Source organism: Drosophila sulfurigaster, chromosome 3 (genome assembly GCF_023558435.1).
Source record: "Drosophila sulfurigaster albostrigata strain 15112-1811.04 chromosome 3, ASM2355843v2, whole genome shotgun sequence".
Classification (NCBI taxonomy): Eukaryota; Metazoa; Arthropoda; class Insecta; order Diptera; family Drosophilidae; genus Drosophila; species Drosophila sulfurigaster.
In genome coordinates, this window is record NC_084883.1 from 33,634,163 (window position 1) to 33,661,719 (window position 27,557).

Below are 27,557 nucleotides of genomic sequence, written 5' to 3' on the forward strand. Positions count from 1 at the left end.
TTTAGTTTGAAGAAAAAGAATTTTATAAGAATTTTATAATATTTTAGTACCTCATTTTCGTATTCTATAAATACATTTCTTAATATAAAATAAGTAAAGTTCTCCGCATCATAGAATCAATACTAAGCAGTTATAATTATAGAAAATTTCCATACTTGGACTGCTTTTTAATTAACTGGCAGCATCAGAGTCATCGACTTACGTATTAACATATATAGTAATTTTGAAATATCGAACTCTCAGGCATTCCAGGTGCAAGTTGGTTGCCCTTGCACTTGCTGTTGCTGCTGTTGGCGAGAGAGTGTTACATAATGATTGGGTAATCCGATTACAAACTGCTTAGTTAATAATACTTAATAAGCGTAAGGCGTAATTTGTTTAGCGCACTTGCCGAATAATGAAAATAAATTGATAATGGAACCGCCCTATAATTATACTATATACTTCTATACTGCTATTATATATAGTGCCATTCTCATACTATTTACTATACATAGTACAGGGAATCGTGAATAACAGTTGCAGTGCTTAGTAAGCAGCCCAGGCCTTGGGGTTATGCAAACTGTGAATGCACAATACATACTCGTGTAATACATTTAATTGAAAAGCGATTAACTGTATTATTAGCAGCAATATTTATACTTTAATAATTACCAGTAAACAAGCATGAAATATGCTTTCAACGCTGTAATGCTATGTGCTAAGTTAACAAAAGATTGTTGCATGCAGCGATCACTTACATATGTAATTCTAATATAGTTGAAAGATTTATTGAATTGATTAGATTTTAGTAGAATGCGGTACGAATTCGTAATATTCTTTTATTCTTAAATTTATAATAATAATATTAGGGGAACAATCTTATACAATTTAAATTGAATTAGAATTACAACTTTTGGTTATTTTTTTATATTATTATAATATATATAATACAATATTGCAATTCTCTTTGACTGCCAAGCAAATTTGTATATGATAGTACCTGTTAGACTAATACTTATAATTCTATTCAAATCGGAATTATATATATTAGTATAACAGGTACTTGTCATATGAAAATTTGCTTACCTGGTATATTATATATTTCAATTCCATTCAAATTGGAATACTTTTCAAAAGGAATTGAAAAAATATATTTTGCTTGTAATGTATGTAATGCAATGTATTTGTGTGTATTCAGATTTATATTTACCTATATAGTACAATATATATGAATAATATACTATTTGGTATGGATTCTTAGTAATCACTATCATGTTTATAAATTGTTGGTACAGTTGATTAGTGTATTTAATGTTTTAAAGATCACTTGTTTCAAATTCTATTCTACTCAACTTTCAACTCCAACCAAATTTAAAAAGAAATACATTTTTATATTATTTAATTCATAATTTTATATAAATTATTATTTTACTTGTTATTTTTAACTTAGAATTTAATTTCTTGGTTACAAAGAATATAACATTATATTTACTACGGTTCAAAAATGATCATAGTCTACCGTAAGATCATTTAATGGGCAGTCTGGAATATCACTTTGCTCTACAGTTACTTATTTGCTTAGATTTCAAGCGTTTGCTTAGCCATTTAGCCTTAAAAACAGTTAGCTAAATGCTAAAAGCTGCTAGAATCTAGCGGACAAAAATAACCCGTTTGGGGCAGGCAGCAGTCAAGAAATTATATAATGTGCAATGTACGAGTATAAAATGCGAATTACAAGTGGGAGCGCAATACAACAAAAGCAAAAACAGAAACAACTATATAGTAAAAAAAAAAAAACAGAACAGAACAGAAAGAGAAACAACAACAAAACGAAGCACAAGGTCATTTGACGTGTGACGCGGCAAACGCGGCATTAGAAGCGGAAGAGAAATAGCAACAATAATAATACGAGTAATAATAAAAGCAAAAGGCGACAACAGCAACAACAAACACAAAATGTGACACACTGAAAAGCAACAAATGTTTTGCTGTCTATTTAGCTGCTGCTGCTGCCGCGAGAGCGAGCGAGCGAGAGCGAAAGAGATAGAGAGCATGCAAAGACAAGTGCAGGCGACGTAACGTAAAAATCAACACACTTCCTGCATTGCTGAGAGTGAACACACACACACACACACACATAGACAAGCAAGCACTCACACGTACTTATGTGGGCTGTGACAATTAGCGAAAATCGAATTTTATTACAGTTACATGATATGCAGTTAGATTGTGACGTGATGAACTCAAGTTCCACATAGCATCCACAACAGCATGCCAATCGCGTTCGCTCTCTCTCTCGCTCTGTTGATAACCGTTAGGAAGAGAGCGAGCAAGAGTGAGAGCGTAAAGTACGTTTTCAATTACCGAGGTTGAGTAACGGACCTTGCCTCTAGGCCACCCAAGCAATAATTACGTTGCGAGGTCATTTGTAATCCCAGACGTTGCTTAATTTATTCTATATGATTTTTTTTTACATTTATTTTTTGCTTTATATTGATTATCATTTGAATAACGGCAATTACGGCTATAACACATTTTAGTTTTTATTGCTCGTTTTATATTTTTTTTTTTTTGCGAGCATCGCGACAAGGTCAATGCTGAGTCATTGGAGAAAAGTTTAAAATTTCTTTGGCCCTCCGATTGACTCATCGCGAAATGTGGCTCACATTTTCTCTGATAGCCTCTAAAAAGTCACGCAGCTTTTTTCATACACATGTGAACGCCAGTCATACAATTTTTTATTTGAGAAGGGCCGCACATTAGACAAGGTCGTTTCTCTAATTGGAGCAGGGGATTGGGTTCCAAAAGTGATTAACACCCTTCACTATTGGATATTGTAAAAAAATATAGAACATGTTGAAGAAAATTGAATCGTTTTATTAACCTTTTATGTGGTATCAACTTGGTTTTCCAAATTCTTTCTTTTCGGGATTGCCTTGATATTCTTTTAAGCTAATTTATGCTTATTTGCATAAATTTATTTATTGGTATAGATATTTATCTTATTTATTATTATAGAAATGTTCATCTGCCTATTCTTAAATGTGCTTTTACTTGTCTTATATAATTACTTCGCCAATTTAGCGGCTTTCATAATGAATCTTGTATCTCAGATCTTCACCCTACTCTTAGGGTTGCGAAAATTGTAAAAGTTATGTAAGAAATAGTTTTTTTTGGCTTACAATCTGGTATATATTGGTACTCTATGGTATATTTTAAATTAATTATACCAATATACTGAGTATAGCCCTTTTGTATGTTTAAGTATTTTTTGGTATATTCATTTGGTACATTTTAAGAATAACACCATACTGTTTGGCTTTCATTAAAAACGGGTAGCAATGATTTCAAAATCCAGCATCCTCATCTGATGCTTTCTTACTTGTTTCTACATCATATGATATGTTCATAAAAGAAAATATAATGAAAATAGTACATAATAAATCAGAAATGGAATAGAATATAGAGTAGAAAAGGAAAATGCAGTAAGAATTGCAGAAAAACTCAATCATTGTCATTTCTTGAAGAATTATTTGATATGCATATCATAAATCTGATATTAAACTCATACGTAGAAATTGAAAGTTTAGTATGAATTGCAGATTTTCTTAATCTTCATCAACCTTTAAAGAATTTTAAATAAATGTGACACCACAAAGTAATTAAACATCTTACAAATATCTCGTGTAAATACTTTCAACATTTATATATTTTCCCTTTCTGAAAAGGGAACTTGCTGCACATTATGACAATCCCTGCGGCTCTTCAAATAACACATATAGGTCATGAACAGGAAACGTCTTAATTACATGGCGAATAAGTGGGGCTCGAAAGTCAAATTGCAGTCTAAAAAAAAAAAAGAACAGAGACAGAGAGAGAGCGACAGACAATACAAACAAACAAATGTGCAACTAAATGTATGTATTGTATAAAACTTGAATCGAGTCAAATAATTAAAGCGGCCAGCAGAGCAGAACAAGCGAAAAAAAAGGGCGAATTTAAAATATATAGTAGAGAGCGAAGGCAAAGAAGCAAAAGAAAAGAATTCAAAATCAAAGCAGACAAAGGTCTGATGAACAAATATATAAAAAATGGAAATCAAAGGCTGTAACAAAATGCCGAAGAAGTGATACACTTTGAAAACTTGTTGAATGATAAATGGAATCAACATTTGATAAGATAAAAGTTCAAAGTGAAAGTAAGAAATATAATCTACAAATAGTAGATATATAATAAGAAATTTATATAGAGCAAGGAATTTAAATGCAAAGCATGCAAATCTATATAAACTATATAGATTTTATTACAACGGCATGTAGATTGAAAAATTCCTTTATAAGAGCATCAAAAGATATAAAAAAAAAGGAGGCACATTGTGGTGAAATCAGCGCAGACAACGTCGACGATGAACTGCCGATGCAAAGACCTTGAACTTTGGAAAAGCAGCAGCCATCGAGTTGGGGCAGAAGAGATGGAAGAGGGGTAACGAAGTGGCAGCAGATAGCATGCATAAAATCATGCCGAAGAAGCGTTAAATCAAGCCAGACCCCAACTCGAGTCTCAGGCAGCGCCCAATCACAATATAGGGCAGGCAGGCAGAAGACTGAAGAAGGCGAAGCGAAGTGCAGAATGTGTCTGCTTATTAGCTGGATCAGCAGCACAAAAGAACTGGTTGCAAAAGGGGAGACCAGCAGACAGAGAGAGGAGGAAGAGTGAAGGGAGACGGGAGATTTGCTGCAGCAAGTTGTGGCAGCCAAGTGCCATTGACCCAGAAGCAAGAGTCGTTGGCTTTTGTGTCTGTGGTGGCGATCATCTCTCTAGAGAGAGAGAGAGAGAGAGAGAGAGAGAGAGAGAGACAGAGAGAGAGAGAGAGAGAGAGAGAGAGAGGAGCAAAGTCTGAGTCTGCAATACAAACAATAAAACAGAGCCAAGACCTTGATATTGTCAACGACTAAAAATACAAATCAGCGCGAAGCAAAGTCTAGCCGCGTTTTTCGCAAGGAAGTTTTGCGCGTTGTTTGGCGTCACGCTTCGCCTAGGACTGGAATTGCAAGAGAGGAAAAGGGGGGGGGAGACTAGGACTGCAACTTGAACTGCAGCTATTTATACCCAGCTAGCTATTTATATTTTCTTATGCGCCCACAACGATTTTTCGCGCCTAAATTAGCGTGGCAAACACGGCGTATACTTAACTCTAAATGCTTTGCGCTTGCGCAGCAGCCTTCTGGACTTGGGTCAATGAAATAGCAGACAACTAATGTTTATTTTGTGGGATACTTTTTGTCTGCATAATCAATTAGGATGACACACTAACCCATTCCCCCGTAAACAAAATAAAAGCATTCGCTGCTCACTTATTTATGAGCTGACATTGGTAAAATGTCAAGTGCTATGGCCCTGACCTGACCTCCAGCAACAGTCAACAATGCTTGCCTGACATACCTGGGTCATGCATGCTCGTAACAGTCCCCTTTTTAGAGGGGTTCTACAGGGGGGGAAGCGGAAGTCTTGAAGAAAATTTCATTGCCAGCCGCACACAATTCACGTTCAATGTCAGGTTCATGCGCGTCAACTGCAAAATGCAAATGCCTTATATAGAAAGAGGAGGGGTGTTTAGAAAAGGGGTTACAAAGGGAATAGAAGGTATAGAAAAAGCAGCAGCAAAAGAGGTGAAAGTGAGTGAGGTAGTAAAAAAGGGCAGTCTGTGAATTGCTTTAGCTACTTTGACTGCAATTTTCCAATAGTTTGCCTAGACTATTAACATACTTTGACCAATGCATATGCAAGCCAAGTTAAGCCAAGCCAAGTTCAAGGCCAAATAGTTCTTTGTTTAACAAATTACCACACTTGTTGGCCAAAAGGAAAAGTAAACTTGGCTTTGGAATATGCGGCGATAAGTTGACATAAGGAAAAAATGGAAGTTGCAAAAGTAAAGCTGGAAAAGAACTGGGAAAAAAGAAGTTGCAAAAGTAAAGCTTGAAAAGCAGTGAGAAAAACAAAAGGGAAATCAACGAAAAAGTAGAAAATTAAGAGTGAGAAGTAGACTAAAAATCTGTATAAAGTGAGGAGTGAGAAGCAGTGAGAGAGTGAGAGAAGAAGCAGCGTTGAGGTTGCGACTGTTTAGCAAAGGACAAAGCTGCTGCTGCTGCTGCTGCAATTGACAAGTTCTTGTTCAGGGCCAAGGATGCGGGTGCCGACAACAACAGCTTTGACATTGTGAAATGTGCATGCGTTGGCAACAACAACAAAAGCAACTAATAACAAATAGCAACAACAACAACAACATAGAGAGAGAGAGAGAGAGAGAGAGTGAGCTCAGCTCATGTTTGGCGCGTGCGAGCTTGTTACAAGGATTGTATAATCGAGACGACAACGGCGAGGACAAGGACAAGGGCGACCACACGTACGTTGGAGGACGTTGACAGACAGAAAGAGAGAGAGCGAGAGCGAGAGAGAGAGAGTGTGTGGTTGCCTATAATTGGCAATTTGCTAGCGGGGCGTATGCGTTATGTTTTTTTTTTATGTAATATGTGTGTGTTAAGTATACGCAGTGTAATCGATTTCTTTACATTTGTAGCCGCCCAACTAACCTAATTTTAAGTAGCGCTTTTCACTTTCGTTCGTTTCGGCTTTTAGTGTGTGTTTAGTTGTGCCACCAAAAGAGGCACAAAAGGTCACCCCTCAGTCGATCCGCATCGCATCATCGTTGAGTTTATTATGAAATTGTGTTTGCCATTTGGCTTCGCTGTATAATTATATTTGGTTGCCACTTGGCTCACTTCCGCGCAGCTTTGGGATACTTGGCTCGTTGCCCACTGTGTTGCCAGCTGACGTAGCTGCAGTCCTCCTACCCCTCCCACTCCCTTCCCCTTTGCCACCCCTCTCTAATAATGGCCGTATTGACCTCACCCACATTACTTTTTACACAGTTTTCGTGTGTGCGACATTGAAAATGTATTTTTATACACGAGCTTCTCGTGCGATCGGAAATATATTGCTTGGCCACCAAAAACGAAAACCAAACGAAACGAAACAAAATGTTTTGAATGCTTCCGCATCGAAATAATAATAATCATAATAAACTTAGTTGTTATTAATTTCGATTCTCATTCAATTATACAACAAAATATGTATTTGTGTTAACAATTATTTTTGTGATTTGCTATATATTTGTGTCATTTGAAAACTGTCGATTGTTGTCTTGTGTAAGCAGGCACTTTGCCACATGGAAATGGCACCTACGTATACGTATACGCTACGTATACGTAATGTGTGTCACTCAATGCTCAACAACGAAACGACGACAAACAAACTCATGCATCACACTGGGGCAAGAGTGAGCGAGCGAGGGATATAGCGACTGAGAGAGAGAGAGTGAGCGAAAAGTAAAATGAAAATAAATTGTGATGGTCAAGGTCGTTGGCGTGCGCTTTGCTTTGCTTTGCGCAATAAAGCGTACTACACAATACACAGGCAACTGGCAAAATGTGCAAAATAAATAGATAAACGCAAGACAAACAAGTGAAAAGTCGTTTGCCAGTTACACAAAAAGGGCGCGACTAAGAGATACCCCTTGAAGTTTTTCAATAAAGAAGTAGGAGATGAGCCTTTAAATTGCATATAATAATAATATAATATAATAATAATGCAATATAATAAATAAACAGTAATAAACTATGGACATAGAAGTGACAGGACTCATTTAAGAAAAGGTGCCCGACTTGGAGATACTCATTAAAAGTTTATGAATGAAGAAGGAAGAGATGAGCTTTCAAATTAAACATAATAAATTAAGAGAAATAAGTAGGAACTTGGCACTTATTAAAATATGCTCCTCAATAGTCATTTTAGTAAATAAAGTAACAATAATAGTAATAATAAATTGTTTCATATGTACATGAATAATAGTAATAACATTGTAAAGAATTAAATGCATGATTCTCAATGAAACAACTTTTCAATAATTTAGTAAAAAATTCCAACTCCGGTGTACTATTAAATAAAGTAGCAGAGATGTGCTTTATTATAATAATAATATGAAAAATATAATGAAACACAAGACAAACAAGTTAATAATTTTTCTATAAAAAAAACAGGTAAACAATTTTACTTATAAATAATAAAGTGATATTTAAATGACAAAAGTTACATTCATATATTTTTATAGTATTTTACATCCACTTGTCTATGAATATTCTTTAGCATCTTTTACGTTTATCGGCCAATTTTAATTGCGTTGTTGCCATTTACATATTTTGCATTTATAGTGTATATATTTAATTACATTTCTAAATAATTAGTATGCATTACACGCACTGCAGGTGGCTGTAGTGTTAATTGACTTGTTATTGCACACCCCTTTTCTATAGGATGACTATGAATTATTATAATTTTGTTCCGCATTCGACGTGCAATTGTCAGGAAATTTTGAAGATGCGGAAACAAAGTATTTTGCTACAAGTAAACAAAAGAAAACTTTAAAATTCTGTTCAAAAAATAGAAAATTTAATAGAAATAAAACTTTAAATAAATTGATGTCTGTCATTTTCGAGATTGCAAGTTGAGCTTGATTATCCTTTTATTAAAAAGCGGAGTGCAGTATATAAAGTCTTTTAAATTACATATGCTTTAACCATAAGAAATATAAATTTCCTCTTTCTCTCTCTTTCTCCTTCTCTGTTTATACAAACTGCATGTCCTTTGAGTTCTTAACATAGCTTATCCAATTGCCCAGCGAATTGTTAGTGCAAATAATAAAGTCAATTAAGTGTGAGTTACGATTAGGCCAGCTTAGCAGAGGTGGCTGAGGGCAGCTCTTGACACAACCGAGCAATTAGTGCAAGAGCAAGTTTAATTTGTTGCAAGCTGAATGCAAAAATAATGTGGGTGTCCTTGCCACAGGACGAGAACGCGGGTGCAGCGGCCCGAAGGTTACTAACGATCAAGGGCAGCTCAATGTCAGTAAATAGGCGACCAAGTGGGATCCTTGAAATGGCATTGCAGGAAGAGAGGGGGGAGACTTAAAGCATAGCGTGTTTGGTTTTGACTGTCAAGGTCCCAGTGGCACATGCAACGGAGCTTTTCAGCTGCGCACAGCTGTTCGCCTGTTCATGATGCCTTCAGTTTTCCTATACTTTATTTTTTTTTTTGCTTTTAGTTGCGGCAACTGTTGCGTCCTTTGGTTGCAGCAACAACTTGTGGCACGACATGGCGACAGGTTGGCTCAGAAAGCTTTACGTTCTACTCTCTCTCTCTCTCTCTTTATTTTTCTCATCCTTTCACTAACACTCATTAAATAGGGTTGTCATTACCCAACGGACCAACAAGTGAAGATGTTTAAAAATAGTTGGTGGAAAGTACATATGTATATAATATTATGAATGTTTTAAAGAAATTTAAAAAGCTAAAGTCTCCTTCTTTAAAATTTATCAATTGACATACCAAGTTCATTTCATCATTAGTTTAATAGTATTAAACAAATTTGAAGTCGGAAAATTTTGAAAAATTTTTGAAGTATTTAAATATATATTACATTATATAAAAACAAACTTTTTTATTATTAAAAAAAAACATATTATTCACTTTTGCGGAAAAAAATATATTAAGTTCAGAAAAAGTATCGTTCTTTCCTCAATTCCCAACAACTATCGCTTAACATTTTGCCTACCGCAAAAGCTTTGTTACCTGGGTAGCTGCATTTGCAATGTAATGCAAGCATAGCTTTTGTCTCTACTACAACTACAAATGCAAGCGAGCTTTTCTTGTAAGCTTTGTCTAATAGTTTGGCATGCAACCTGCAGTTGTGCACTTGCGAAAGCTTTTACATTTGATCAAAAGCTCAGCCATGCGCTGCAGCTTTGTTCTAGCAAATTTCAAATGCAGTTTGCACTTTAAATAAAATATGTTGAAAGCTTTATTGATAACAAAAAGCTAATCGCTTTCAAATAGCAAAATACATATGAAATAAAAAGTAAAATTAGAACAAAGTGAATTAAGAATAGCTTCCAGTAAAAATCATTAACGAAAATATAAATATTCAACTAAATGTGCTATAAAAGAGAATCACTTTTCACATAATTGATAAATATTTCTCTTCATCAACGTTTTAAAATAGAAATGTGTTATTTTTAATTATTAGCAACCTAATCTAATAATCTTTGGGACTCAACCTAATTATAAATAAATTTCTATGCTATCTACGGCCGACTAGACCTTAACCTTGACCAAAAAAATCACTCTAATTGCTTTTACTATAAGCAAAAGCATGAATTATTCCTCCACACATTTTCGTATACTTTTCTCGTGTTTTCCCTGCGACTAACTGTCATTAAATGTTGACCAAAAAGACATAAAGTCTAAGCAGCTTAGACAAAGCTGAAATTAGATTGCCCAAAGCGAAAGCGAGAGCGTGGGCGGGTCAGAGGGGTTGAATCATAGTACATTTAACTCTCACACACATTAGCACTTGTCCTGAACTTGTGTTCGCTCTCTTCTTCCGTTCTCTCTTGCCTTACTCTCGCATACCCTGTTAAACCAATTTGATGAAAGAATGAGCTCTAATATAATCATCTATGACTTATTGTGTTTACTATGGATTGCCTTTTCTAGGGTATCTTTGCGTCACGCATAGTTCAACGTGGTCTTCGGATGTCGTTCGTCTTTGTGTTCGTGCGGCGTGTGTCGGATTTCGCTCGTTGGCATTTTCGTTATTGGCTTATATATTTTGATTGCCTGGCCTTGACTTTTAGTAACCTTTCGGTTCATTTTAGTGTTATTAATGAATGACGCTTGGAAATTCGCGGAATTTGCTCTTTCGCTCTTCTCTCAATGTTCTCCAATTTTGTGCAGAAAGATTCAAGAAGAGTAGGATGAGAATAGAATATAACAGAACACAGCAAACTGTCATTTATTGTTGTATAATTGAATTTGTCCGTCGTATTGATAAGTCGAAAATTCTCGCAAAAATAAACGCAACTCTAAAAGCTGACACTTTGCATATATCGCATAAAATGCCGATTGTGTTCAGCACGTGGAAATTTCCCCCACCAAAAAGGAAGAAGAAAACACAATCCATCTTCCCCTTTCTCATTCCATTTGTTTTGCCTCCCCCACAGAAAAAAAACTTTCCGCACGCAATTCTCAAATTCATGGTCAATGTGTCAAACCCCCCAGAAGCAACTGTATATAAGTATGTGTGTGTGTATACACAAGTAAATGCTTACACACACATACACACGCAACATTTGTATGTGTGCGAGAGACACCCATCCTCCCACCACTTCAAGCTCAATACACGCAATGTTGTGCTAGGCCTAAGTGAATTTCTCTCTCCTCACTCTCTCTCTCACGCTGTGTTTCGTTCCCTGTGGAAGGGTGGGTGGCCTGGGACTTTTTTTCTGAGCTAAAAATAAACGCAAACCGCTCTACTAACCCAAGCTCCCAACCTTAGCTCCCACACAATGTGTTGTTGTTGTTGCTGCTGCTCTCTCCCGCCAACATTCTCTCTTCATTCTATACATAAATATGTATCTTTCTCCCTCACACCTGCAGGCTGTTGGCTGTCGACCTCTCTGTCACACATCGATTTGCTGCTTAGCATTTTGTTCGCACTTTTTTTTTTTATTTATTTGACTTTTACGCAGTTTCTTCCCTATTAATTTTGATTTTGAACTTGGCCTAGCAAAGCGAAAGTGAATATTTCTAATCACTTTTGTTTGTACATTATTGTAATCTACGCTTCCCACACGCCAGCAACAGCTTAGACTTTACATAATATATACATACATACTTATGTAAATCTGTTGAGTCTATGTAAAGTTAGCAGAAGCTAAGCTTAGACCACAACCCCACACATGCGTTTGTATGTAAAGCACAATAAGCGTCTGTTAAGTTAGCAGCGGCAGAGACACACGTGTTTATTAAGCTCTTCGGCTTATTGGTATTTGCAATTCGTTTGTTTATGCCTGCGCTTATTGTGAATAATGCGTATTAGCAAACAAAGCACAGTCACCCACACATATTTCCCAGCAATTCGTTATAAATGAGTCGACCGCTTGGAATGTACACAAACACGCAAACATACAATATATATATATGTTTGCCTCAATACTTCCTTCAACGCTTTTCCGCATAATTTTGTTGTGTGCCCAAAAACGCAGCCAACTGTCGCACAAGAAAGTACACGCGCCCCAACAACAACAATGATGAGAAAACTGCTGATTAAATATACACCTAATGCTTTGGCAGTCTTATGTACAAAACTCCCAAACACAAGCATATATACACACACATACACACTAAGGCAGGCAGGCAGGCATACTTATGTTAATACATAGAACACATACATACAACAGCGCCGAAAAAAAGCAGCCGACACTTCACGAAAATAAACGAAGCCACACTCGTCGCGTCGCCTTCGTCGGCGTCAAATAAATAGGTGAACGACCGTCGATAATACGCGACCTTCAAAATAATCTGGGCCAAGTGGAATATCATCATCGTTTTCGCTGTTGATTTCGTTGTTGTTGTTGTTGTTGTTGCTGTTTCTCCTCTCTGTATATACAATATATATTTTTTTGTATGTTCTACTCTGCTCAGCCTATGAGGCACTCTCACTTGCTCACTCGCTAGCACTCTCTCTCGCTCTTTCGTTCTGTCTATCTGTTGCCCACACTTGCACACTTACACACTCGCACACGCACAGCACACGCACACGAGGCAACTCTCACTCTGGCATACATTGGACCTGCCCTACCTAAGAGGAGGCGCGCCTAGGCAGCACAGAACAGAACAGAACAGAACAACACTCAACTCAACTGTGCGACGGTCTTGATGTGAAGCTAAACACTTTGTTGTGTAGTTGTCGAATATTTTTGTGTATTTCTGTATAAGCTCATTATTAGGTTCTTTTTCTTTATTTCTTGTGAATAGCAAAGCTTTATTATAAGCATATGCTTATAATGCAATATAAATAAAGTATGCTTTTGCTTATAAAGTAATGATTTCCTTAACTCCCTTAAAGCAACTGGCCTCCCTAATTAATTGATTGTGTATTTATTATGATATCCAACAAAACAGCTTAATGTCTTCATTTGCAAGTTAATAATAATTATTTATTATTATTTCTATTAAAATTTAGTTGTGGGTATTATTCATTATATTTTCTGATAACGTTTTTGTAAATATCTCTTCCCTTAAATAGTCTTATATAACATTCCTTATATTGATTTTCCTTATATTATTTTATTAATGAAGAAATTCCCAATTTCTCTTATGTGTAATTGAAATTACGTTCACTTCAAAAATTTCTTTTGAACAAAATAGAATCATGTGAAATCTTTTCAAATTTCCGAAATCTCCAAATATAGTTTTCCTAATCCAAATCAGTAAATATACGGTTACAATTCAGACTAACTGTTTTCTAAAACTGCTCTTTCCTAAAAAAAAACAAATTTTGTAATATTAATTTGTTATATTTTTCACTATAAACTTCTAAGTAAAAGCTCTATAAAGCTACTTTTCTGGGAAATCAGATCGAAGAAACCATTTTATTAAATTCTATGAAAAGTTGTATTGCTATTTGCAAGCTTCATTGGATTTTCGTTATAATCAATAGAGTTAAGGGTATTTTTAGAAAACGTTGTCAAGCCGAATATGAATGTAACTGTTGTCGCTAGTTTAATTAAAAATGCACAATTTTTCTTTTATGATCTCCCAATGCAGCGAACTGTTAATGGATGCTGCTTTTGTGCTATTTGCATAGTTGCTAACCAAATGGCAACTACTCACACACACACACACACTCATACACACACACACACATGTAGTTTATACAGTGCACAGTTTACGTCCTTGCCCGATTTTCCGAGTTCAATAAACGCAGAAGGTTACGTTGATGCTGCCTCTGCTTCTGCTGTTGTTGCCTGGGGTGGGTTGGATTTGTAAGCCTGCTATAAAATGGCCAAGCACCAGCAGCAACTGAGATTATGCAGCTAAATGAATACAAATCGTGGTCCTGACTGACTAAGAGAACAAACAATGTACAGTCGAAACTATGAAAGTTAGAAAGCTGAAATTTATACACAACAAAGAAATTGAAATAGGACAGCGTGTCTCAAAATTTCAGCTACAAATGATTCTAACTTTCGTTAAATGTGCTTAACTCCTAACTGACTAAGAGAATAAACAATGTACAGTCCGAACTAAGAGTCATATAATGCTGAAATTTATACACAACAAAGTTTTTGAAATAGGACAGCGTGTCTCAAAATTTCAGCTAGAACTGAGAGAAATTCAGGGTCAAAGTTCGTACTGTAATTTCAATAAATGTACTTTATTCCTGACTGACTAAGAGAACTAACTATGTATAGACCAAAATATGAAAGTTAGAAGACTGAAATTTGTACACAACAAAGAAAATTAAATAGGACAAGGCGTCTCAAAATTTCAGCTAAAACTGAGACAAATTCGGGGTCAAAGTTCGTACTCTAATTTCAATAAATGTGCTTAACTCCTGACTGACTAAGAGAACTAACTATGTATAGACCAAACTATGAAAGTTAGATGACTGAAATTTATACACAACAAAGCTTTGAAATAGGACAACGTATCTCAAAATTTCAGATACAAATGATTCAATTTGGAGGTCAAATTTCGTACTCTCATTTCGATAAATGTACCTAACTCCTGACTGACTAAAATAACAAACAATCTATAGTCCAAACTAAAAGTTTTAGAACACTAAAATTTATGCACAACAAAGCTTTTGAAATAGGACAACATGTCTCAAAATTTCAGCTACAACTGATTCAATTTGGAGGTCAAAGTTCACATACTAATTTGGTTACATATACTGCACATGTTTGGAGTCTGCGGCTAATGAAATTAAGAGTGCTTTTGCATTAAGTGCAACACCATTTGCAGCTGTCGCTTTGGCACGCTTAATGAAGCGGCAAAATAGACAAGCGACTAACCCACAAAAAAAAAAACTGAACAACCCAATCGACCCACAATCGGGCAAACCTACAGCTACAGCTACAACAAATGCAACGTGCTGCAAGCAAAAGTAACAACAGAACACAACAGAACAGAACGTCAGCAACAGCGACAGCCACAGCGACTGTGCAACTGACCCTGAACTCGTGCAACGACACAGAAAACTTGCCACACAACACAGCATGGGGCACTCGGCAATTTGTGTAAAATGCTCCGTTGTTGTTGGTAGGGCAAAGAGGGGAGTGTAGAGGGGAGGAGTGCATAATAGAGAGGTTGGGCTGCATTTGGTGGACGAGTGGGCGGCACTTGGGTCTGGGTCTGTCTGTGTGGCAGGAATAAAAAGTTCAAATACGTTCGCTGACATTTTGCAGCAGCTCTCAATGTCGCGTTTACTAATCGCTGGCAGACTGAGCTCTGAGCTCACAAACACACACACAGCTCAAGGATTTACTTGGTATATCCTACATGATATGACACAAATACAGCCAAAAAAATTGGCTCTGGTTCTTCTTTCGTTTTCTTTTTTTTTTGTTTGGCGCGCCTTCATCACGTCCCTTTTTGCTCTGGCACTTTGGCCATATAATTCGTGGTTCGTCTTGCGGCCTTGAATAATTCTTCTGTCATTGGCATTTTTGCAGTTCATTTAACTTTATCGCCTCGGTAGCATAATGTGGACCACTTCGATTAGTTGGAAGCAGACATTGCAAAATGTGATACCAAAAATTGGGCTTAACTTAAGTAAAGGTTCATTTTATGCTGCCCATAAATCAAAAAAACATCAACAAGTAATACTAAAATTTACTTTTTAATTAAACTACAATATTTTAGTGACTTTATTTGTGATTTTCTTTATCAACATTTTTAAATTTTCGCACCAAAGCGCAAAAAGCTTTTCAATATTTGAGTTAGATTGCAGCCCTCCCCCAATTGGTGGCAGTTAACAGTGCAATGAATGCTTGACATTAACATTTTATGTTAACAACAGCGCTTTTCAAATGTGAGCACACAAAATTTCCGTTACATGTACTTGAGCATTCTAAATAAAGCAGCAACAATTTAAAATTAGAAAAGGACTTTAAGAAATTATAATTTTAAATTTTTGCAATAAACTTAAATTTATTTAACAATTGTAAATGGCAATCTCTTTTGCAATTTATCACGTTCACGTCAACTGTTAGCAGTGCCAGGCGAGCAGCTCTCTCGCATAACAGCGCTGGTGAGCAGTGCCATTCTGAGCATAACAGTGAGCAGCACAGGCAACCGATTTGAATTGTAACAGAACCTAATGAGCCTAACAGAGTAGAACAAGCGCGTGTACAAATTCGTTGGACAGCCCTGTGTGTGTAGTGTGTTTTGTGTTGTTGTTCCGGTGCTTGGCGCTCAAAAACTTTTCGGCATTTTTGGCGAAAGAAAAAAACCCTGTGAAAGTGCAATTGAAATTGAAATTCATAATTTCCCTCTCCCCCCCCCAAATCAACCAATGTGTCATAAATCAAAAAACTAGACTGAAAAAGAACAAAAACAAAATATATATAGTATATTAAAAAATATATATCAAATTCTATCGCACAGAAATCAAGAGAGAAAGTGAATTAAGCATAAGAAATAATAATGTTGAAATTAATTGTTGCATTTATTAGATGAAAATGCATAAAGACTTGTCCAAGAATAAAACCCGTAAAAAATTGTTGATGCCAATCAAAAGTGCAAGTGCTGCTATTGTTGCTATTTTGTGATATTGAGAATTACAAATCTAGAATACAAATAGTTCTATATTCTACAATTAATCATTAGCCAATCAAAAAATAAAACGGGTTATCTAGAGACTAAATAGTATATTGAAATATATATTTTTTTTGGAAAGCATTCAAGTGCCATAAGAAATTTGCTTAGTTGAGAGAGTTGCAAGAAATCAAGTGATAATAATAATAAAATAGTTTCTGAATATCAATCATCAAACAATCAAAAAAACAGTAGTAAAAAAAAATCAAAAAAATCTAAAATCTAAAAAGTTAAACGCACAAAAAGAAAACCTTAACTGAAAATGACTGTGGGAAGTCGAGAGGATCTTTTCGCTCAGGCCAAGCATATCGATGATACGGAACGTTTAATTGGTCGAGTTTTAGCTGGTGAGTGAATCACACTATAGTACTACCCTTAAAAGAAGAGAGTGGGAGTCAACTTTGGCGAAATTACTGTCTAAATTTAATGTGCTAATTAATTTACGGACAAAAAGTTTCACTTTCTATTGTGCGCATCTGCTCTCTGCGGTCATTGAACTCATTAACCCAAATATTCTGCGTGCAAAACAACAACAAGAAGATAGCAACGCACAGCCTCATACCCTATAAAAAGAGAACACTAAAAAAAAGGGTGTTTAACTTTCCATCATTCGCTTCTTTCTATCTCATACTTTTTTGGTGTCGCGAGTCCTTTGAACTCTTAAGGTCATGCGTAGCCCAAATATGTTTTGTAAGATGTGTCGTATACTTAATATTGCATGAGTTGTCTTGTAACGCATACGCCGCATTGTCAATAAACCAAATCGTATTTAATTATAAATGTAGCAAGTAAATATCAATAAAAATTATGCGTAGCAATATGTCAGACAAAAAATATTGAGCAAAAAAACCACAATTTATGAAACGAAACGAACGAGCGAAAGACGAGCGACAAATCGGCAAATCTAAATGCAGAGCCGAATGAAGTCATGAAAGTAAAAGCAACAACTACACACACACACACACACACACACACATAGACAGCGACAGCGATGTCGACGACGATATCAAACGTTTTTGTTGTAAAATCTAGGCCATGGACTTGTGCGGTCGTTGAACTTGGCAAACGCTATTGGCTGTTTATACTTAGATAGTGGGTGAGCTGCAAGGGGCAGGGGGAGGGGCAGCGTGTGGCGAGATGCCCGCAAAATTTCGCTTTCAATTGATAGCAAAGAGAGTAAGAGAGAGAGAGGGAGAGTAGAAGAGAATGAGAGCTGTGATAAAGTCAAACCAAGTTGCAACCAAAAAAAATGTTGCTCATACGCCATGAGTTGCAATTGTTCAACTGAATTTATTTCCATGCTTTTGACACACGTGTAGCTCACAAATATTTAGGGCAGCTGTTGACATTTCAAATACATTTTGTTGCCTTTGACTTTTTGGCCATTCTAATTGAATTAGTTTGGCTGCAACTTTGGCAAATATTTGGCAATTATTTATATATACATATATATGAGCATGGTTATTATCTAGCTTGCACTATCTTCTTTTTTTTTGCTCGCCTTAAACTTAGAATTACACGTCGGATGTGATAAGATAAGCGCTTTAGTTCCACTTCAAAAAAGGTTTCAACTATTGCGACTCATTTCGGCAGAAATAAGAAAAATACACTCTCCTTTATGGCTTTCGCCTACTTTTTGCTCTCTCCCACACTATCTCAAGTGCGCACTCTCTCGTTGATGATTTTCGCTCTCTCTCTCTCTTTCTCTCGGTGGTTTTTTTTGGGGTTCTATGCGCCGTGGCTTTGGCCTTGGAATTGCTTTGAATAACTGCCTCGTTCATTGACCTGCGAATCGCGAATTGTGCTCATATCTGTGTCTATGTATGTGTGTGTCTATGTGTGTGTGTGTGGTTGTTTGTGTGTTTATTTCCATTATCACCATAGTCGATGTACGCAACGATATGAATCCCCATACGCTATGTGTTGCCAGCTTTTTTTTGCCAGCTCGCCAGTCTCATGACCCAATAAAATTTGCCTGCCGAGCAGAGAGTGAGAGAGGGGGGTGTAAAGGGGGGGGAGGGAGTGCGCTTTCAATTGAAGCAGCGGCAGCAATAGATTTTCATATGTATATGTATTTACCAACCAACCGGGCGTATACACAATGCATATATTACGTATACGCACAATCACACAATCAACAATTATAATAATTAATCCATTATTTGCCTTATTATTAATACGCTGATTTTTTTTCCTTTACTTTTCATTGCAGGTAAGTTCTTGGGGACAAAATCTCAAATGCGTAAGTAAGAGAATTTTCAATGTGATGGAATCGAATGTCATTAGAGGTTTTTCACCTGGTTTCTATGTTTGCCAGATGCAACCTTGTTGCTTAGAACAACAACAGCAAAAACTGAGTCAAATAACTCATAAAAATAAATGTCTACTTATTAATGCACTCGAACAGTTTTGTTGCTCTGTGTTCGGCCTACACAATTTGCATATTGCAATTGAAATCACAAAGACAACAACAAAAACAAAAACAACAAGCAAAGTGCTCTCTAAGAGAGCAAGAGAGCTAGCCACATTCATTTCTGATTCGTTCTATGCAATGCAATAAATAAATTCAACATAATTTTTCTTAATGTCATTTTTGCTTGTCGTCGTCGTCTAAGCAAACGGCAAAAACTGAGCCGAGAGTTGAATGCACGCGCAGCATTGTAAAGCAATAACCTCGATCTAAATTTACACACAGATACGCAACTACACACACACACACACACACACACACAGTCTCAGCAAAGTTTTATAGTTGTGTGTCTGTGTTGAACTTGCACTCAATTTGTGTGTGCACATTGCACATACAACACTGTGGCACAGTGCAAACCGGCTCGAGTGAACGCAACGAAAAAAGCTTTCAAGCGAGAGAGCTTTTTTTGCATTGCTATGGCGAACGGAAATGCCACACATCAAATTTTAGTATCACACTACGAGTATTTATTTAAATTTGAATTATGAAATGCAGCTAAATTTATAATAGAATTACAAATTTTATGCATTCTTAATTACAACATAAATCCCTTGCCATTCGCTGTGCACATTCTCTGTGCTCCCGCTCTCTATTGCAATAGTTTGTTTTTAGAGGTTATTGCGAAGCGGGTCAATTCAGTTCATTCGCCTGTGTGCGCTCGTCGAGCGCCATATTGTAATCTGCACGTGACCTCGTTGCAGGCAGTCAGTCAGTCAGGCCTATTTGTTGCTGTTGCTATTGCTGTTGCTGTCGGCGCCGCAAATGCATTTGCTTTTGCCAGTTTGTTGATACTCGCTGTGTGTGTGTGTTTTATGCACATTTTTCTAGTCGCAGAGCAAATTGAAGTCGACAAACGTTCATGAACTCAATTCGGTTTTTCCTTCAAACGTGCAATGTGTGTGCAATGACGTCAAAGAGCAACTGTAAATTGTATATGCCTCAGCGAGCTTTTTTTACAATATCTGCCCATATCTGTATTTCATTTACAACATATGCATAACAAATAATTAAAATTATTAATTACAATTTATGCATAAATTGTTTACTATTTCATTTCCCTCAAAATCAGCAGCAAAGCTCTTTTCAAAAACACATTTAACAGCATTTTCAATATATGTTGCATACTTTTGGGCTTGCTTTGAAAACATGCGCAGATGGCGCCACTCAAACACGCTGAGTGTATTGACACTGCACATAATATATGCACACAGCTAAGATGGCGCGACATCTAGCGGCAGCTAGCAGCAACAATTCGCTTGAGCATAAAGCGTGAAGCAGCGTTGCGCCGTTATGCCGCTAGAGGCGCTGCAGCTGTTGGCAGAAATTAGGAGCTTTTTTTTTGTGTGAAACTTTAGTTGAGCGGGAAGATTTCATAGATTTGAAATAATTAAATATTCAATTAAATTAAAAATATGAAAATTTAAATTAAATAAAGTTTTTAATTGACAATATTTGCCGTTAATATTACATTTGGTAGTGGCCCTAAAAGTATGCTTTATAATTACAGCAATGTAAAAGTAATTGGTGTAATTTTAGAAGATATTCTAAACTATCCATAAAGACAGCCCTTTGTTTTAGTTATTTTAGATTTATTTGCGCCAGACTGAATTGAATTAGATTTGTTTTCTTCGATATGCAAATACTGTGCTATAAATTGTCTTACATATATTCACGTTGCGCATAAATAGATCAGATATTTTACGAGTGCGAGTGCGAGTGCGAAATGCGAGTTGTATTACGCATTCGCAGTTTGGTTAGCGAGTACCTGCGACAAGCCGCCCCCGCCCGTCCCCGCCCCCTTCTGCGCTGAGTCATCTACAATTTAGATTGCCCTTAGTTATCGATACGAAATAATTGAGGCAACAACAAGTTTATGCGCATTACAAATTTATTTGGCCCTTCTCAATACACTCGCCTCTCTCTCTTTCTCTTTCTCTCGCTCTCTTTCCGTCTCTTGCAAACATTCTTGCTCACTCTCTCACTCTTTCTCTAGCTCCGTCTCGCTCTGTCCTCCCTTATGTTTTGTCGCTCTGTTAGCTTTTCTCCTCTGACTGCTTTCAAGGTTGTTCGGACATTGACATTTTCATTACTTTTTGGGCAAAAACAGAACAAAAAAAAAAGAGCCAAACTTTTTTTGGGTTCTTTTTTTTTTTGTGCGTATGTGTGCGTTTCTTCATCTTCGCTCTTTGACTTTGTTTTGCTTATATCGTTTCTTTTTTTTGCTGTTGTATTTTTTTTTTGTGTGATACTCTGTACCCATTAACAAGGGCGAAAAAGGGTATAATAAAGTGGCAGCAAGAGGGCTTCGATGACCCTTGGTCATGTCCAACTGTCTGTCTGATTGAAATGGATATCAAATGAGATACATCAAACAAATATACAGTGCTTTTTAATTGACTGTAGAATCGTCATCACTGTAGGTAAAAATGTAATTAAATTTAAATTGAAATCATTATTAAAACTTGTAGGAATAGGAATACCAAAAATACTTTCTAGCACGGTTATAACAATGCTAATTTTTGAAAATATATTTAAAAAGTAAAATACATTGGATAGAGGACCTAATAAATATATATTCTTAACTTTTCCAATGACTTTTCTTTTAATAAATGTTTCTTGCTGAACTTAAATTGTAATTAAATTTTTACCAAACAATCTATACTATATAATCTATGATTACTATGATAATTATCTTTAAAAAAGTGATCATAACTATATCTATTAAGTTTTCTAATATAAAGATTCATTTAGTATACGTTATGTCCACCACAACGATAGAATATTGTTATACAAATTTTATTTATATCTAAATCTATCTATCTATATCTACAGGGTTTCTTATAGTCTATCAAAAACATTCAGAAAGATTTTCTTTCATTTAACATTCTTTTTTACTAGAATTATAACTTTTTGTTATAGTTTATTTGGACTCAAGTGATTTTTAACTAAACTATATACATTTTCATTAACTACATGGTTTTTGCAGTCGAGTATACTCACTTAGAACTCTCTTCCCCTGAACTGTAACTTTTTGTTATACTTTATTTTCTCGAAGTACAGATTCTCTTGCAGTCAATCGGACTCACTTAGAATTCTCTTCCCCACAACTATAACTTGTTGTTATACTTTATTTGTACTGAAATGATTTTTTATTAATCTATATATATTTCTATAAACTACAGATTCATTTAGAATTCCCTTCCCCACAACTATATGTTTTTATTATACTTAATTTGTACAGGGTCTCTTGCAGTCTATCATACTCATTTAGAACTCTTTTCCCCGTTTCCTTTATAATGTTGCTGCATAAAATTTAACTAAAAGTTGTTAAGCGACCTGGTGTTGAAAAGTTGTTTCATTGCCTTTCATTTCTCTTTCTTTTGCCTGTTGCCGGTGGCTCTTGATGGCTCTTGGTGGTTTTGGTGGCTCAGTGGCTCAGTGGTGTGTCCAATGAATATTTGGTTAGCCCCTATAAAAATGGCGTAGAACGTGCCGCGTGCCACGTAACAACGCCTACACCAAAATGTATAACTTAAATCTAGGCAATCAAAAATGTTTAACACGTTCAGTCTATCAATTCATTGAGTAGTCGAAGAAGCCCTTGGCTTTGGAGTCGAGTCGAGTCGATGTCGAGTCGATGTCGAGTCGCTTCCTTGCCGAAGTTCAAGTTCATTTTACGCATTTTAAATGCCGACTCCGTTCGTTGTGCATATCATTTAAATAAAATACAATTTTCGTTGCTGCTTCTTTTTTGCACCGTCAGTTTGTAATTTGTAATTGACACTTGTGTATGCTCAGCACACGACGAAACCACCGAAAAAATGCCCAAAAAAAACTGAGAAAAAAATAATAAAACGAAAAACCGAAAAAAATGGAAATGGGAGCTTAAGCCTAGGCCAAAAGTTGGCGCTGCCGCTTGGCAACTGAGCCGTGACATGGCCAAAAGTGTCTTGAACTCGTCGTCTAATATAATGCCAGCTGAACAATTACTTTATGACTGGCAAAAAGCAAAAAAAACGCAGGCTTAAAACACTTAAGAAAACTAAGAAATGCTCTGTAAAGTTTAGCTTAAGAAATGGCAAACTTTAAACATAAATCTTAACTAACAAAAGTTTAACAAACTATTTAAAATTCTTTTAAATATATCTTCCCCCAACTATATACCCATTAAATGTCATATACAGGGTAGCGAATACAAAGTTCTCATAGGCACGTTTAATAGGCTTTGGCATTAGAACTTCAACTTGAGCTTCAGTTTCAGTCTGAGTTTCGGCTTCAACTAGTCAATGACATCAGCAACCTTGTCTGAGCCTACAACAATTTAATTGTTAATAACATTAATCATGAGCCTTTTCAAGCAAAAGCAACAACAACAAAAAAAACTATGGAAACCTAGCAACTGAATTTGTTATTAGCATAATCGCAACTCTTAAACATTGTCTATAAAGGCAATTCCAACACGTGTAAGCGTACTTAACGCATCTTGATCACCTTTTTTGGAGTCGTTTTTGGATGTCGGAATTACTGCGAATAATTGTAGGTAAAGGGTGTTTCGGAATACGGAATACGGAAATAATAGCACTGATTAGTAACAGCATTTTTAACAAGTTTACAAACGTAATTTGATTAAAGTTTTGCTTAGCAATTTAAGAGACTTGAAATTACAATTGATCTATGGAATTATATATATAAATTTAATAGTAAATATGTATATCAGAGAGTCAATGATAGATTATACTTATTATGTATACAATTTTAATACTAAATATATCTGACATTTAATGATATATTGTACTTTTTTTATATATTCCAATTATGCCAACAATTTTTACAGAAATTATAGCTGCGATTAGTTACAGATTTTTAACAAGTTTACAAACGTAATTTGATTAAAGTTTTGCTTGGCAATTTGAGAGAATTTAAATTAGAATTGATCTTTTACTTTATGTATGAAAGTTTAAAGTAAATTTATTAATTACATTTGTCAATAAGTCTTCAATTTTAATAGTAAATATATTTCAAATTAAATGAAACTAGAATTGATCTTTAAATTCGAATTGATCTTTCAAATTATATATAATATTTTAATAGTTATTATTTACATTTCCCAATAAGTCTTCAATTTTGATAGTAAAAATATCTGAAATTCAATGATATATTATACTTTATTTATGTATCCCAACTTTTACGGAAATAATAGCTTCGGTTAGTAACAGATTTTGAACAAGTATATAAACGAAATTTGATTGGAGTTTTGTTCAGTAATTTAAGAGGAATGCAATTAGAAGTGATCTTTTACATTATATAATATTATATATAAAAGTTTAATGGTAAATACATCTGAAATTCAATGATATATTCTACTGTTTTAATAGTAAAGATATCTGACATTCAATAAATTATAACATTTTATTTATATATCCCAATTATGTCTAAAATTCTTAAAGTATTTTATACTCTATTTATATTTCCCAATTAAGTCTTCAATTTTAATACCAAATATATCTAAAATTCAATGATATACTTTACTTATATAATATTTCATTTAATTGAATTTGTTCAGCTTTGAAATTTGAGGTTCTAGCTCTATAAAAATACCCAAAAATTGAAAAGATCATAAATCATTCAAAATGATTTCCTAGAATGCTGAAATTGTGTTATTTTGTAGCTGAATTAGGAAACGTTTCCTGAAGATCTTTTGATTTATCAATGCCTAAGAATAGCATAAGAATTTCTTTAATTATATAAATGTTAAAATTAAATAGTTTATCTATTTATATTTCATGTTCTAAAATGGTGTATAAAGTGCCGTGTTTCTTTCTTAACGATGCCAAGCGCATTTCAGACCCAACTCAATGACCATTAACCCATTTCAATAGACCGAAAAGAGCATGGCCAAAAGCAGGCCACGGTCACAGCGCCGCATGTGTTACATAAAAGTCGAGCAAGAGACCGACAGAGTGAGAGCGAGAGAGAGAGAGAGAGAGAGAGAGAACGAGACTGAAAGAAAGCAGGCACAAAAGAAAGCACTGCACAAAAGAAAGTTGCCGAGAGGCAAAACAACAAAACCAGAAAAAAGAACGCGAGAAGCAACAACAACAACAACAACAGCAACGAGAAGACTTTTGATTTCAGATTCAGTGAGAATTCAATTCAATAAAAATTGTGTTGTTGGTTTTAGTTCTTCTCGTTGCTTAATGAATTGGCCATTTAGTTAATGAGTTTAGCAGTTGTCAAGTGTAATTTGTTATGAATTTTGTGCCGTATTCATAAATTATGTTCAATAACTTTTCGTTTTTTTTTGGTTTTATTAGAAGTGTCTTATCGAAAGATAAGCTGTGTTGGCACATTCTAATAAATGAATGTGCACATATGTTATATAATATATACATCGAAAAGCCGAAAATATCGTCACTGACCTTCGTTGCGTTTTTTGACCCAGGGCATTTAGTTTTTTTGGCCATTGTTTTGATTAAAAATTTTGCTTTTATGATACTATACTATATGTTATTTTTGCTGTTCGATGTTTGAACAAGTTTTTCAACAGTTTCGCTTAGAATGGCCAACATTTTTGTATTGTGTTGATTAATGAAAGTCGTAGCAGTTGAACCGGTTCCGCCTCAACATGCATATAAGATCATCATTCTAAGTTATAAACAGCACAGCTTAGTTGTCTATAAATGGTTCTAGGCATACATACATACTATACACACATAGGAAAACCCCCAGCACGCATTCTAAATACAACATCTTCAAATTATGTTTATATCTCGATATTTCACACCCGCAACACAATTCTAAAACGATCTTAAGCGGAACCCAGCAAATGTTCCATTCTTGAACTATTTTTGTAAAGGTTTTTCATACCCTATAAACCGTTTCCAAATTTAGTTTCTTAGTACCTGATGTTTATTTCATCGTATTGTAAATATTTGCGCTGTAAATCGAAAAACAAACAACAAACTATGCCCAGAGAATATTAAATAAACAATATAGAAGTATTTTGATGTAATCAGATTTTACGACGTTTAGTTATCAAAACCTGTAATTCTTTTTTGTTTTATTGTATTTTGTCATCGCAAACGGTTATTAAACCCGGAAGTTAATCAAGAAAGAAACTTTAATATTTTGCTACTGCGCCATCTGGCGCACTTATGTAGCTGGTATCCAAAGTTTGCTTAGATAATCGCTTAAGATAAGCGTGTGTGTAAATATTAGTCGACATATTGGGGAGGGTGCAAACACTTTGCAGGGTATCTCCGTAGTCAAGCTGTTCACACTACGCTACGCTGTGATCTATCTGCGTAGACAACTTCAAAACATGGCTCAACTCATTTCGAATTCGTTCTAGTTTCATTAAAATGTAACAAAAGAGAGGCACTAGGCAAAGAGAGCAGCAGCACAGTGTGCGAGAGAGAGCGAACGCACGCACACAGCACAAAGAGAGCGCGAGAGCGCAAGGCAACAGCAACGAACGTTTCTATTGCTCGTGTGCGTGTGCGTGTATGTGTTTATCTTCCATTTGTATCTCCATATGTAGCCGAATGTTTACCCGGCTGCTTCGGATCGCTGCGTTGACGTCGAAGTCGACGTCAGCGTCGTTGGCTGGCCGTCGTCGTTTCCCATTGTGCGTGTGCGTAGCAAGTTTACTGACCTTGAACTTCGAAATCATTTTTGTTGCTTTGTGCGCCGAAAATTCGACCAGCGACGCTCAGCGCACACACAACATACAAATTTCAAATTGAGTCTATGTAAATGTGCATGTGTGTATGTTTGTGTGTTTGTGTGTGCTCTCTTTTAAATGTGAATTGGTGTTTGGGCTCAACCCCCTGACTGCGATCAGCTTTTTTCTATGCCTGATTGTTATTTTAGTGGAAATTATGTGATGGATAAGCAGACATACATAAATACAATACTATACATACATATATGTATGTATGTAGTATAATATGTACTTAGCTGCTTCCCGCTGCGCAATGTCTGGAGTTCAACGCAGTTCGATTTGGAAGCAACCTTCACTACTCTCAGCGCGCATAGATAAAGATAGTCGAGTCTGAGTCTATTATATAGTGTCATATTTGTTGAAACTTGTTGACGTTCCGTTCACGTGTGTTTTAATGATAAGATAACCGCCCAGTCGACCATTTACCTATACTCTGAACTCTACAACTGAACTCTATCAAGGGCTTTTAAGCGAGGTCTCTACCAAAAAAAAACAAGTAAGAAAGCTACAGTCGAGTGTGCTCGACTGTGAAATACCCGCTACCCATTTTGAATAAAAGCTATATATTGCGGTAATAATCTCAAAATATTAAAAATAAATATGCAT

At 35.6% G+C, this 27,557-nt stretch overlaps 1 protein-coding gene across 3 annotated transcripts in view; it reads left to right on the forward strand.

The window, feature by feature from the left end:
- LOC133844402 (ecdysone-induced protein 75B, isoforms C/D) overlaps nucleotides 1-27,557 on the forward strand; it is a 120,201-nt gene that overhangs the window by 12,553 nt on the left and 80,091 nt on the right. The window contains exon 1 of one of the 3 annotated variants that reach the window (XM_062278359.1): nucleotides 17,006-17,105. The exons of the other annotated variants lie outside the window; for them this stretch is intronic. Within the exon in view, the coding sequence (XP_062134343.1) occupies nucleotides 17,021-17,105 (85 nt within the window). The 5' untranslated portion in view covers nucleotides 17,006-17,020. Of the gene's footprint in view, nucleotides 1-17,005; nucleotides 17,106-27,557 lie in introns of those variants that run through there. 3 annotated transcript variants of the gene reach the window in all.